Genomic DNA, 12782 nt, shown 5'->3' with positions numbered 1-12782 from the left:
CAGAAAGAGATCGTCAGAGAAGTTATAAGTAAAGCTCCATACATAGACTGGGATACATTATGTTCACGTCTTCTCTATTCTGGAGCATACAAATACTATGATCTTGACACATTAATGAAGAAAGTGTTATACCTCAGATATACTAACTTATTTGGTGAAAACATAGATGACTATCTTGAAGGTTTAACTATTGTTCATAAAGATTGGAGAATACTCTTCAATGAGTATAAAGATCTTCCCAATGTTTTCTTTATATGTGATCCTCCATACTTCCATACTTATTCTATACAGTATGGAGATGAATGGACTCTTAAAGATACTGTAGAAACCTTTGATGTCCTTAATTATCCATCTATTTACTTCAGTAGTGATAAATCTTATACAGAAGAACTTTTAGAGATATTGACAAAAAGATATGGAGAGAAGTTTTCTATGAGAAAGCATGTTATAGATAGAGGTTTAATTAATCCTAACACCCAGAAAAACAATGAAGTAATATATGTCACTTTTTCTGTTAATGGAGAAGAGAAAGATCAAGAAGATAATAGTTGATGAGGGAACTGAAGAAGCGACGACATTCATCTTTGACGACGGAAAGCTCACATTCGTTGTCGATAAAAATGGACAACACTTACACAAAAGAAAGAGACCAAGAAAATTTTTAGATCTCCCAAAAGCTAGGAAACCAAAGGAACCATTTCCAGTACCAGACGTCCAAGAACCAGAGAGACTTTTGATACCAAAACCTGTGGTTGACAAATATGATCCAGATCAGTTCTTCCCAAAAATACCAAAGTTAGAATAAAAACTCCTTTATTTCTTTAGTATTATATAATAAGTCTATTAGTAAGCTCTGTTCTCGTTCTGTTCTGGTATTTTGACGTCTTTTCATGGTCTCGCATAATAAGATCATGAACTTTTTCTTGAGATACTCGAAGAGCTGAGGTAAGTTATCATATTCTGGATATGTAGGAAGCATCCCTGCTATCGTAAGTGTTGTATCAATAAGGATTGGACTTATATCGGAAAAGTCGAGATCTGGAGTAGAATAAGAAGGTAAGTCTCTTACATGTAGGTAGTCATTATATGCTTTACGCATGAGACTGAGTTTCTGGAGCACAACTATGAGACTTTGGTTCTGACGTTCAAGTTTGCTTAAAGTTCTCTCCAAGCTTCTGTAATAAACGTCAACCTCTGTAAGAGCAGATATTTTTGCATTGATCTCGGAGATCTTTTCTTGAACTTCACCAAGTTTGACCTTAACTGACGTTTGAGCTCCCATCATGTTTTCATCAAGGTCATTCTCTATGTCATCAATGATATCTTCCCATGAGTCATGTTTTCATCATTGATCTTAACGTGAACACTCATGAAAAAAATGTCATGTAAAGTATAAATGTCAGATTTTTACTCTTGAGCTTCTTCTCTCTGGATTGACTCGTCTGTAGGGCTTAATGTGCCATCACGTTCGACCAGAAGGTTCTGCTCAGGTCTGTCAAGGAGCTGTCTGTAGGTCGTGAAGGTTTCAACGAGTCCTTGGTAAGGAGATTGGAGATCAACATCGACCCATGGGTGTTTGCGTAAGAAAGCAGCAAGGCTTTCACGCTTGGAGTCAATGACATCTTTCTTATTGGTTAATCCTTCTTCAAAGCTTAGGATTACTCCTGCAGTTGATTCAAGTCTTTGGATCTGGCGTCTGGAAACCTTGGTGAGTTGTCTTATCCTCTCGTTTCCAAATACATGCAGGAGATATGCAGAAATTACTTCATTAAGTTCGATTAAACAAATTGGATGAAGATCAGTCATGGCTTTTGTAAAGCAATCTTTTGTAAAGCTGTCTTTTGTAAAGCAGACTTTTGTAAAGCAATCTTTTGTAAAGCTGTCTTTTGTAAAGCAGACTTTTGTAAAGCAATCTTTTGTAAAGCAGACTTTTGTAAAGCAATCTTTTGTCAAGACGTCTTTTGTAAAGCAGACTTTTGTAAAGCAATCTTTTGTCAAGACGTCTTTTGTAAAGCAAAAGTATTCAATTTTGTGAGAAAATGCTTTTGTAAAGCAGTCTTTTGTAAAGCTGTCTTTTGTCAAGACGTCTTTTGTAAAGCTGTCTTTTGTAAAGCAGTCTTTTGTAAAGCTGTCTTTTGTAAAGCTGTCTTTTGTAAAGCTGTCTTTTGTAAAGCTGTCTTTTGTAAAGCTGTCTTTTGTAAAGCTGTCTTTTGTAAAGCTGTCTTTTGTAAAGCTGTCTTTTGTAAAGCAGTCTTTTGTAAAGACATAACCGACGACCGAATGTCCCAAGATGGTACAACACCAGCTCCAGCATCACCAACACTAGATATGATGGCAATGATGTTGCAGATGATGCAACAGCAAACCCAGCTTATACAGCAAATGCAGGAAAAGAAAACTTTCAATAAACCTGCAAAGAACTCACAAGATCTTGAAGCTGGACTCAATGCTCTCAGGAACGACTACAAGAGAGAGCAGATGACGTTTAGGAAGAAGGGTGATGAAGATTATGAGAATGATCCGATCGAGGAAGACGAGATCAAGTCCACTGCATCCACAAAGACCCTCCAGGATGAAAGAGATGATGAGGGATTCCTTACCAAGTCTCAAAGACTCTTTGTCCTTGAGTTCTTCACGATCTCTGCCTTGAGATCTATGAGGAATTGGAAGGGTCGCGTTCCAAGTGGCTCAAACAAGCGCGAACTACTCATGACCGCAGTACCGCTCACTAAGACAAAAGTCCAGCTCATGGACTTTATCCTTTCCGCTTGTCCCGACGAGATCTAAGATCTGATCAGAGTAAAAACTTACATTTATGAGCTAAGCTCAGTAATAATTAGTTGTTTATTCTTTCTTCTCATACTTCTGTGCAAGGTTTCCACGGAAGAACTCAAGCAACATTTGGATCTTTCCAAGCTTTCGACCTTCTTTTTCGAGGTCATCCTGGTAAGTTCGGAATGCGTCAACGTGTGAGCTCGCATAGAATGCAGCAACAACAACCTCTTCTGCACCTTCTTTGCTGTCAAGTGGCATGAACTCGAATCCTTCCATTCGACCAAATAAAAGTGACAAAAATGTCAATGAGACCCACTCGTTGCATAGATGCTAAACCTGGTCCGAAGATGCAAAAGTTCTTCAGAACACTCATGTCTGACCAGAGGGAGTACGGTCATGAAGAGGTCATACAGATCTTCGATCAGTGTGTACCAAAGCCTGAGAATCCAGACGAACTCTTCATGTAAATTTACTTGCTTCAATGGAGAGATGAGAGACCAGTATGAAACTCAGACCAATAACAATCTTTCCAGGTTTCTGCAATTACCTAGAACAAGCATGCCAGATCAAATGGTCTGACACCATCTTCCTCCAAAAATAAACTTTATCGTTTATAACACTTCAGGATCTACATCTATTTCTTCTGCTTCATCCTCAATGTCGATCTCTTCGACAGGTTTGATAGCAGCTTTGAGTAAGTTCTTACCCATTGTCTTAAGTTCAACTGGGTTATATTCTTTGTCTTTACTCTTTGTTGATTTCGTGAGATCTACATATAAACAATAACTTTTAGTCTTGTCAAGGTTTATTCTCGCTGAGAAATGGTCAGGAATGTTTATAGCTATCTTTTCAAACTTGAGTAAATTAGCTAAACCTTCATTTGTGTATTTCTGCTTATCGACAAAGATCATGATCGGACTTGCACTATAACCATACTTTCCTTGACATAATGTTTGTGGTAAGCATATAAGTAGTCTCTTTGCTGTTTTATTTTGCTTCTTCACTTCATCTACAAACTGTTGGATCTTAAAGAACTTTATATGATGTTCAGACATCTTTATATACCCGATAAAAAGTTCAGATAAAAAAATAATTAGCTATATTTTTATTAGTGCATAAATGAGTCTTTCTTTGAGATTTTCTGATGAAGATCTAACTTTGGTAAGATCTTTAAAAGATGATGAAAACATTCTTTCTGTCATTGATGAAGAAAAGAAATACTTCAGTAATGATGTAAAAATAGAGCTACTCATTCATACTGAGAAACAGTTTGTGATCGTGATCTTGAGTTAACCAACTCGTATCCAAGCGTGCATTGTTATATAAGGAGGCATATAATCTTTTCCATTACCTGCTGGGTCTGTAATGCCAGCTACAACATGTGTATGATTTCCTGCAGTTCCACAGAAAATACCTGTGCTTGAATCTACTGGGTCACTTGAAATATCATATCTATGCATTCCCTGTCTATCCGAACCTGCTGCAAGATTTGTATAACCTCTTTTTGTCATTGAATGTGAATGGTTTCCTTCCACAGATGTTCTTCCACTGAACCTATGCATATGTGAAGGAAGGTTTTCAATACCTATTTTCTTTGAACCTCCCATCTTCATTGACTGCGTATTAGTGTAGAATGGAAAACTGTCAACTATTTCATACCATCTACCACCAAATAAAGTGTTTGGATTTATTGGATTCATAGACGTATAAACAGCTCCTATAGGATATATTAAATCATATATGCTCATAGCTCTATAAACATATTCTAAAGAACTTATGTCATTAAATACCATTTGAATGTATCTCCCGGATGAAATGTTGCATTTGTTCCACTTTTATAATGTAATGTTAGTTCAATAGAATTATCCAAGAAAAATTCAAAAGTATCTGGTTGAAGACCTCTAACAAATTCAAATGGAGTTGCTGGTTCACCATTTATAATTTCTGTTGTAAATGTCATTTTATCTGGTTTCCAAAATTTCTTTGTTAGTTCTGCATCCACATAAGTTTTGTCAGCTTTCTTATCTAACATTGTTGGTAGCTCATGTGTTTCAAAGTTTCTGACATGACCTTCAATGTTCGTACATTTACTATCTAAACTATTAAGTGTATCTCTTACACTAGTGCTTGGATTCTCTAAAGGTGCACTTGAACCTAAAGTATAGTTCAAGATAATGTCATCAGCTCTTATTTTCTTGATTTGAACTGGTTGGTCATTATCAGCTCCTATTTTATTGATTATAACAGGTTTGTCTTCTCTTGAACGAATTGATTTAACTGTCAAAGGTTCAGTGAACTCATTATTTTTCAAAGGAATCAATGTTGTATTGATGTTTTCACCATTAATATATACTTCTTTTGCATCAATACCAGATGGGAATGAAACTCTTTCATTAACTTTAACTGTTGTACCATCACCTGGGTACATATCTTTCTCTGGACCTTTGATTGTCTTAAGTATGACAGACTGTGATAAAGTATATTCTTTAGATGCAACTTTACGTATCTCTTCGTCAACATAACTTTTGTCAGCTTTGTCTGCAATCTTAAGTGCAGTTCTTCCTCCATTATTTTTGTTCTCCTCAACTTTCTTCGCTAATTCAGCAAGAATGAGATAAAGATAATCAGTAAGGTCATCAGTACCAGACATATTAATATTATTGTTCTTTCTTGATGTATTAGCAACTTTCACTAAGGTCACAAAATCAGGGTACAAAGTACTTAACGTAGAAATGATTGTTTTTGGTCCAGGATCTTTCTCTTCTTCATCATTAGCATCACGTGGCATTGGAATTGGTTCCAAAGGTCCAGTCACATCAAAACTCTCAAGTTCCATATAACCTTCATTTCTGAATCTTTCTATATGAGTTATCTTCTGGAAACTTGTTTTAGTCTTTTCAACTAAATTTTTTATTCCATCCACAAAACCTCCTTTATGATTTGGACCAAGATTACCCAGAGTGTCAAGAACAGTATCTATACCTTCTTGACTTTCAACAAAAGCCCAAAGAGCATTTATTTGACTCTGGAGTGATATCCATGAGGCTGCAGTAGCACCGGCGTTTGCTATGGCAAAGATGAATGATAAAGGGTTGAACTTAAGACCAGATTCTTTATCTTTGACAATTTCAACGAAGTCATTGATATTTTTCTTCAAGTATTCCTTAGTCAGAAGAACTCCATCGCCAGCTATACCAGTTGCTTTTGTCTTTCCTTTAACATCAAATGTGATTGGTTTCTTCAATAAAATAACTTCTGGTGTTGTACTGATGCTATCATTAGTGGAGAAAAATTCTCCGACATGACTTGCTAAGTATTCTTTCGTCAATAATGTTCCATCACCAACAATACCAGTTGCTTTTGGACCATCTTCTGTGAATGTCAATGGTTTCTTTAACATAACTTTATCTAAGTATATTGCAATACCACTATTTTGTACTTGTTCATGACCTAATATATAAGCAAATGCTGCGTTTAAAGCATTATACAATGTATCTTCTTTAAATGTTAATTGACTGTTTTCAATCATTGGTATATTGAACAGTGTAGACCTTGGGTCAAAATGAACTCCATGGTCAATCGATAATAACCGTTTAACATGATATATTATAGTCTCTAATGCTTCATTAATATTTACCTCACGAGTTTCTTGCAAACCATTACTCGCCATACATGAAAACATATAATCTCTATCAGTTGTGAAGAATGGAGCATCTAAGTAATTATTCTCTACTTTTGTCACACGATTCTGTAACGCTTGAAGGTATTGATTTAAGTCTGTTTCAACAATTGTACCATCTGGTTGCTCGATAGGTAATATACCAGGACCGATGGTAATGTCTTCATCAGCACCTTCTTTATGTATGACTAAAGCATTATCAGTAATTCTGAGAGTATATTCTTTATATTGAAGTACGCTAGACTTATAACATTCATATGCATATGGAACAACACTCATTCTTTTACTACATATAAAAATGATGTATTATCTACAATCGACTGATCCTAATAACTACGGGACAATACAGTTTCAAGCAGATCCTAACATGGGGCATCCAAGTAAGATAAAGATGAGAGTAAAAAGTGTCAGTACTATGGCGAACTTTATTGTTTGTGACGAAACAGATTATTTTGTCTTACAGTTAGACGAAGATGGAGAAGAAAAGGTGTGTACATTTAAGTCAGCTCTTTCATTTGATATGGATACTATTGTATCAAAACTACAAGAGATTGTAACAAAACAGTTTGATTATTATAACAAGAAAAAAGGTCAACATAATGTAACAGTTTCACTGAGTGCTACGAATCAACTTATATTTACGTCACAGGACAAAGGACATAAAGTCTATTTAAAAGATGCTTCACATAGAGCAAATCTTATTTTAGGTGCATATGGAATAGAACTACCTATTGTACATAATTATTATCTACAAATGCCAAAACCACCTATGCTCAACTTCGGGTATCAGTTATACCTTCGTTCATCAATGTCTGTCATCTCTGGGTTCAATAATATTGACCAAGTTGATGATCGAAGAAAGATCATGTACAGATCTACATGTTATAACATCAATGAGTTCTGGATATCTGGTAAACCACTTATATGTAAGGAATCCTCACCATGGATAGATGCATTTCCATGGGAACTAACTAATGTTACGTTTACCTTAGTTGACTTCCAAGATCAGCCTGTTCGATTATTGTCACCAATGTTTATGGTGATAGAGATTAAACCAGATAAGCCAGAAGTTAGAGAAACCAATGATGTCAGTGATGATGATACAGAATCTTCGTACGATTATGATTACGATGACGATTAAAAAAAACGTATATTTTTTTATCGGTTATAAAAGACCAACATGCTCAATGCTATAAAAGGATTAGTTAATAACCTTTCACCAGAAGATAAGAAAGGTATGCTTGATATGTTTGGGATCAAAATGCCTAAGAAAGCTAAAGACATTACCAATAAATTAGCTCTGGCAATTAAGAATCAAGGAGGTACAGGAAGTGTAGCAGATATTTTCAAGAATGCTAAGAGCTTCTATGATGACTACAATGGTATCATGAATGTTCCAGCTTCAAATTCCCCAGTTGCTTTAGATCACGATCAGAGATCTCATAATAGAGCGTTAATGGAGATGCAACCAATATACTCAGACCCTCCACCAAAGATTGATGAGAGCGAATTAGCATACAAAGAAATACAGAATGCCTTTTACGTTGTTAAGAACATTAATGGTCAAAAACTTCCTGATGAGAAATGGTTAGACCCAATAACTAAAGCAGGAGAAAGATTCATTATGTTTAACATTGACCAATACAGTCCAAGAGGAAAAGATTACTTCAACAAGATGTTTCCAAGAGTTATGGCAAAGTTCATTGGACAGATAGACCTTTTCAAACAGAAGTGGACATTCTATTACGACTTTGATGAGAAGAGAAACATTTTGCGTCATTTGAACATCAATACAATGGGATCATTAGTTCATCAGTTACTTAATGAAGCTCCAATAGCAGAAGTACAAGAATTAGCATCTAAAGTCCTTGAATCAAACTATGACTTCTTCCTTTGTAGTATTCCTTCGTTAAGGAAGATCGAGATCTTTGACTATACAGCTTATTCAGATGTTGATGCTTCTGCTTTGAGAAAAGGAACGTACACACCATATAAACTCACAGCTGAAGAACAAGTTATGTTAGATACGATGAGAGCAGCAGGTCAAGAAAAGATCGCACTCAAGATCATCAAACAAAACCATTCAAAGAAGAGAAACAGGTCACGTAATGGTCAGCTTTGGACATGGACATGCAAATTACCTATTAACTTAGAGAGGTATCAGATCTTCAACGAACTTAATGCAGAGACAGCAAAGAAGATGATGAAAGATTCATGTTTCATCTACGCTTGTATTCAAGCTGGTGTTGACGAAGCAACAATTAATCATATGAGGGAAATCATTCGTGTCAAAGATTTTCCAATGTCAAAGATTAAGGTTATTGCCAAAGAAACAGGAATAAGGTTCCATGTCATCAAATACAACGAGAAGTATTCAAATCATTCATATACTTATGAACCAGATGAAGAACCAAAGATGACAGTAGAACTTTTATTAATGTATGACCACTACATGTTGAACGAAAAGCTTCCAATAAGTTCAATGTTCATCAAGAACTATGAAGATGTTTGTAAGTTGTGCAAGGATTGGACTTTAGAGAAGAAGATGTTAGTTAACAGAAGATATGAAACAAGGTATGCAATTAACTCAAAGTTAGTTACACCACTTGCAAAAGTCATTGAACTCTTGTTTGCTAACAATTATTTCGAACCAATTAGAACAGGAGAACTTTGCACATACTTCACAACGATGTATAATGAGAACCTTGAAGAAATGATTGACCTCACATACAATGAGCGTTATTGCGCAAGGATGAAGAAAGATTGGAGTTCAGAGACGAAGAAAGACATGAAGTTCCCAAGAGAACATGTTTTCTTTGCTGACTTCGAAGCATCAACTGATGGAAACATTCACAAAGCATACAACATTTGTTTCATGGAAGATGACGATGATGGTTATACATCAATTTGGGGAAGTGACTGTGCGTCAAAATTCCTCGAAGCTTTACCAGATAAGAGTTTAGTTTATTTCCACAACTTATCGTACGATGTCACTTTTCTCATGTCTCAGTTAGAAGAGATTACAGGAACTCCAATCATCAAAGGTTCACAAACGATGCAGATACAAGGAAAGTACAAAGGAAAACTTCTCTGCTTCAAAGACTCTTATGCAATCATCTCAACTAAGTTGGAAAGATTCCCTGAAATGTTTCACCTCACTAGTGGTGAAAAAGAAGTTTTCCCATATAATTACTACACGGAAGAGTTAGTTAATACAACTAAAGTTGGTAACATCGATGATGCCATGAATCATGTCAAAGATATTGAAGCTTTTAATGAGAACATTGAGAAGATTGAAGATTGCAAGATTGATGATGAACACTTTGACATGGAAGTTTATTCGTCATTCTATTGCGGTCAAGATGTACGCATTTTACGAGATGGCTTTCTTAAGTTCCGCAATGACCTCATGACTGAGTTTGAAATAGATGCTTATGATTATGTTTCAATAAGTTCTATCTCAAACAAACTCTTTGAGAAGAGAGTATATTGGAAGAACGGTAATCTCTTTGATCTTGCAGGAAAACCTCGTGAATATATTTCCAAGTGTATTCAAGGAGGAAGATGCATGCTAGCTGAGAACAAGAAGCAATACAATGAAGGAGAACTCATCACTGACTTCGATGCTGTATCATTGTATCCATCAGCAATTGCTAGACTTTACTGTTTAGAAGGAATTCCAAAAGTTATGACAGAAGAGATGAAGAGCAGTGAATACTTGTTGGAGCATCTCTTTGATGATGACCAAGCTGAACCAACAAAGGAAAAGTTCATCTCAGGATTTTACTGTCAGATCGAGATCTTGTCGATCGGTAAGAACTCAGCATTCCCATTGATTGTCGTCAATCCTGACATCAACCCTGACTTACATGTTGCCAGAAGTTCCAATACATGCTGCAAGATGTTCGTAGACCACATTACGCTTCAAGATCTGATCAAGTTCCAAGAGATCTCATGCAAAGTCATTGATGGATACTATTATGATGGAAAAAGGGACATGACAATAAGGAATGAAGTTAAGAAGCTCTTCGAATTACGTGCTAAGTATAAGAAGGAAGGTAATCCGATACAAGAGATCATCAAACTTCTTTTGAACAGTATCTATGGTAAGACGATATTAAAGCCCATTGACAAAAAGATTCGTTTCATCAAGGACAATAAGCTCACTGACTATATCATTAAGAACTATAATGACATACAGACAATAGAGTTCATCCCCGATTCCGAACTTTCATGTGTAAAGTCATTTAAACCTATCGTTCGTCACTTTAACTATTGTCCATTAGGTGTTTCAATCCTTTCTATGTCCAAACGAATCATGAATGAAGTATTCTTCACAGCAGAAGATTTGGGCTTGAAGTTGTTCTATCAGGATACAGATAGTTTACACTTGTATGAGAAGGACTTAGATAAGTTAGCAGAAGAATACAAGAGAAGGTATAACAGAGAACTCATTGGAAAAGCACTGGGTCAATTTCATTCAGACTTTGCAGAGATTACTGCAGGACATATGTCTAAGGCACAAAGATCTATATTCGTTGGAAAGAAGACTTACCTCGACGAATTACCAATGACCTCAAGGAAATTGCTTTCCACTGTCGAATGAAGGGAATCACACAGGACGTAATTGCACTTACTGCAAACCAAATGTTCCCAGATGCGATACAAGTACATTATGACGAGAAGAAAGGTTTGTTCTTCCCTGAGAAAGTTGGGGAAAAATATAGCATCGTGGAATTGTACAAATCTCTTTATGAAGGTGATGAGATAACCTTTGACTTGTGCATTGGTTCGAAACCATGCTTCAACAAAAATAAGGACTTCACTATTTCAACGAAGTCATCTTTTGAACGTAAGTTAAAGTTCTAAACACTTACTTATTATTTTTCTTAGCTTCTTCCTCTTCTCTCAATTTCTTTGCAATCATTCGTGGATTCTTTGCGCGTCCAGCTGCTAATGCAGCTAATTGTTTCTCTGTGAGTTTACGCTTTGGTTTAGCTGGTTTCTCTTCTTGTGTTTGTTCTTTTGGTTTGAGTTCATTAAGTATTTCTTCACGAAGTTCATTCTTGAGTGCTTCTCTGTCGAAAGTATTCTCAGTCATTTTGTTAGGAGTAAAAAATTTTATTAGGATAGAAATGACGTCAAAACTTTCACCAAGTGAAAAGCAATCAATCATATTGAATGAAGCTAAAGGAATACAACATCCATTATATTATGTTTGTCATATGAAGAATGGTTCAGTTCAAGTTAGAAAGAGAAAGGCACCATTGAATTCACCAGCTCCTGCCCCAGCTCCTGTTGTTCAAGAAGCTCCTAAAGTTGATGAGAAGAAAGAAGAAGAACAAGCATATACTAATAAAATGTTGTTAGAGATGATGACAAAGATATTAGAACGTAACAGTGTAGTTAATGAACCAAACATGGACCCAATTGAACGTGAGAAGGAAACTAAAGAGAATCAAGAATATGTTCAATCAATGGAAGAGAAAAGAATACACTTCGATGATGAACCAGAGCCTGAACCAGAACCTCCTAAACCTCAGCCACAAATAAGACGAATAATCCCAAGAATAAGAAGATTGTAAATTTTTTATAGCTGAGAAAGATGTTGAACGATAACCTCAATACATACAGTATTGCTGATTCCATCAGACAAGTAAGATATTATTTCGATCAAGTTGATGGGGCAGTTCCTATTGGAGATACTAACCATAGATATGTCCCAACAAAAGTGCCAGCTATGCCGACAAATACTATTGATAACGGTTATATTACATTTAACATATCACCACCTGGTGAGAACATGATTGACTTATATAATACGTTCATTAGTGGTTATGTCGATGGTGAGTGCATAATTACAACAGAAACTGAACCAGCTGATGAAAAAGTTCCTAAATATGATGGTGAAGTATATAAAGAAAGAGCTGTTGAGACAGCTCCTACAGGATCAAATGTTACAGCAATTAAAGCAATTGATACTAAATATGCTGGTGGCAAATCATGTGCACATCTTCCAGCAATTTGGTTGGGATACATTGATTCATTCTATGCTGTTGAATCATATCAATTAATCGCTAATGGTAAAAGTGTTTATACACAAGATAATGCTAGAGAAGAAGGTTACATTACTTCTACTGCATCTACAACAGAAGCTATTAAGAAAGTTGATGTATTTAGTAAGGCTAGACATAAAGATGTTTTCAATAGATGTGATACAGTTCGTTCTGGACAGATTATTGAGTTCAATAAACCAATTAGTGGTGCAACTACATTAAAGTTCCACATACCAATCAAGATTGACCTAAGAAGATTCCTAATACTTAAT

At 35.7% G+C, this 12782-nt stretch overlaps 7 protein-coding genes across 7 annotated transcripts, besides 1 other annotated feature; 4 read left to right on the top strand and 3 right to left on the bottom strand.

The window, feature by feature from the left end:
* Positions 1–517: 517 nt before the first annotated feature.
* On the top strand, positions 518–805 carry TVAGG3_0063670 (uncharacterized protein; the record flags this gene model as incomplete). Its single annotated transcript, XM_051221501.1, has 1 exon — positions 518–805. One exon carries the CDS (start codon positions 518–520, stop codon positions 803–805), a length of 288 nt encoding a protein of 95 aa, XP_051106487.1.
* A 1273-nt stretch (positions 806–2078) lies between these two features.
* On the bottom strand, positions 2079–2267 carry TVAGG3_0063660 (uncharacterized protein; the record flags this gene model as incomplete). Its single annotated transcript, XM_001278214.1, has 1 exon — positions 2079–2267. The coding sequence occupies one exon, from the start codon at positions 2265–2267 to the stop codon at positions 2079–2081; it is 189 nt and encodes a 62-aa protein (XP_001278215.1).
* Positions 2268–2280: 13 nt separating this feature from the next.
* TVAGG3_0063650 (uncharacterized protein) lies at positions 2281–2757 on the top strand (the record flags this gene model as incomplete). Its single annotated transcript, XM_001278215.1, has 1 exon — positions 2281–2757. A coding segment is annotated over one exon (477 nt), but the record flags the coding sequence as incomplete, so codon positions are not given.
* A 629-nt stretch (positions 2758–3386) lies between these two features.
* Positions 3387–12782: part of a mobile genetic element that runs on past the window's edge.
* TVAGG3_0063640 (keratin-associated protein family) lies at positions 4846–5611 on the bottom strand (the record flags this gene model as incomplete). Its single annotated transcript, XM_051221500.1, has 1 exon — positions 4846–5611. A coding segment is annotated over one exon (766 nt), but the record flags the coding sequence as incomplete, so codon positions are not given.
* On the top strand, positions 6756–7595 carry TVAGG3_0063630 (uncharacterized protein; the record flags this gene model as incomplete). The annotated part of the gene is made up of 1 exon (XM_051221499.1): positions 6756–7595. One exon carries the CDS (start codon positions 6756–6758, stop codon positions 7593–7595), a length of 840 nt encoding a protein of 279 aa, XP_051106485.1.
* Positions 8484–9788, top strand: TVAGG3_0063620 (organellar and viral DNA polymerase type B; the record flags this gene model as incomplete). The annotated part of the gene is made up of 1 exon (XM_051221498.1): positions 8484–9788. A coding segment is annotated over one exon (1305 nt), but the record flags the coding sequence as incomplete, so codon positions are not given.
* Positions 11328–11555, bottom strand: TVAGG3_0063610 (uncharacterized protein; the record flags this gene model as incomplete). Its single annotated transcript, XM_051221497.1, has 1 exon — positions 11328–11555. One exon carries the CDS (start codon positions 11553–11555, stop codon positions 11328–11330), a length of 228 nt encoding a protein of 75 aa, XP_051106483.1.

The sequence above is a fragment of the Trichomonas vaginalis genome, chromosome IV (assembly GCF_026262505.1).
Source record: "Trichomonas vaginalis G3 chromosome IV, whole genome shotgun sequence".
In the NCBI taxonomy this organism is placed as follows: domain Eukaryota; phylum Parabasalia; order Trichomonadida; family Trichomonadidae; genus Trichomonas; species Trichomonas vaginalis.
This window is presented reverse-complemented; position numbering and strand designations above follow the sequence as displayed.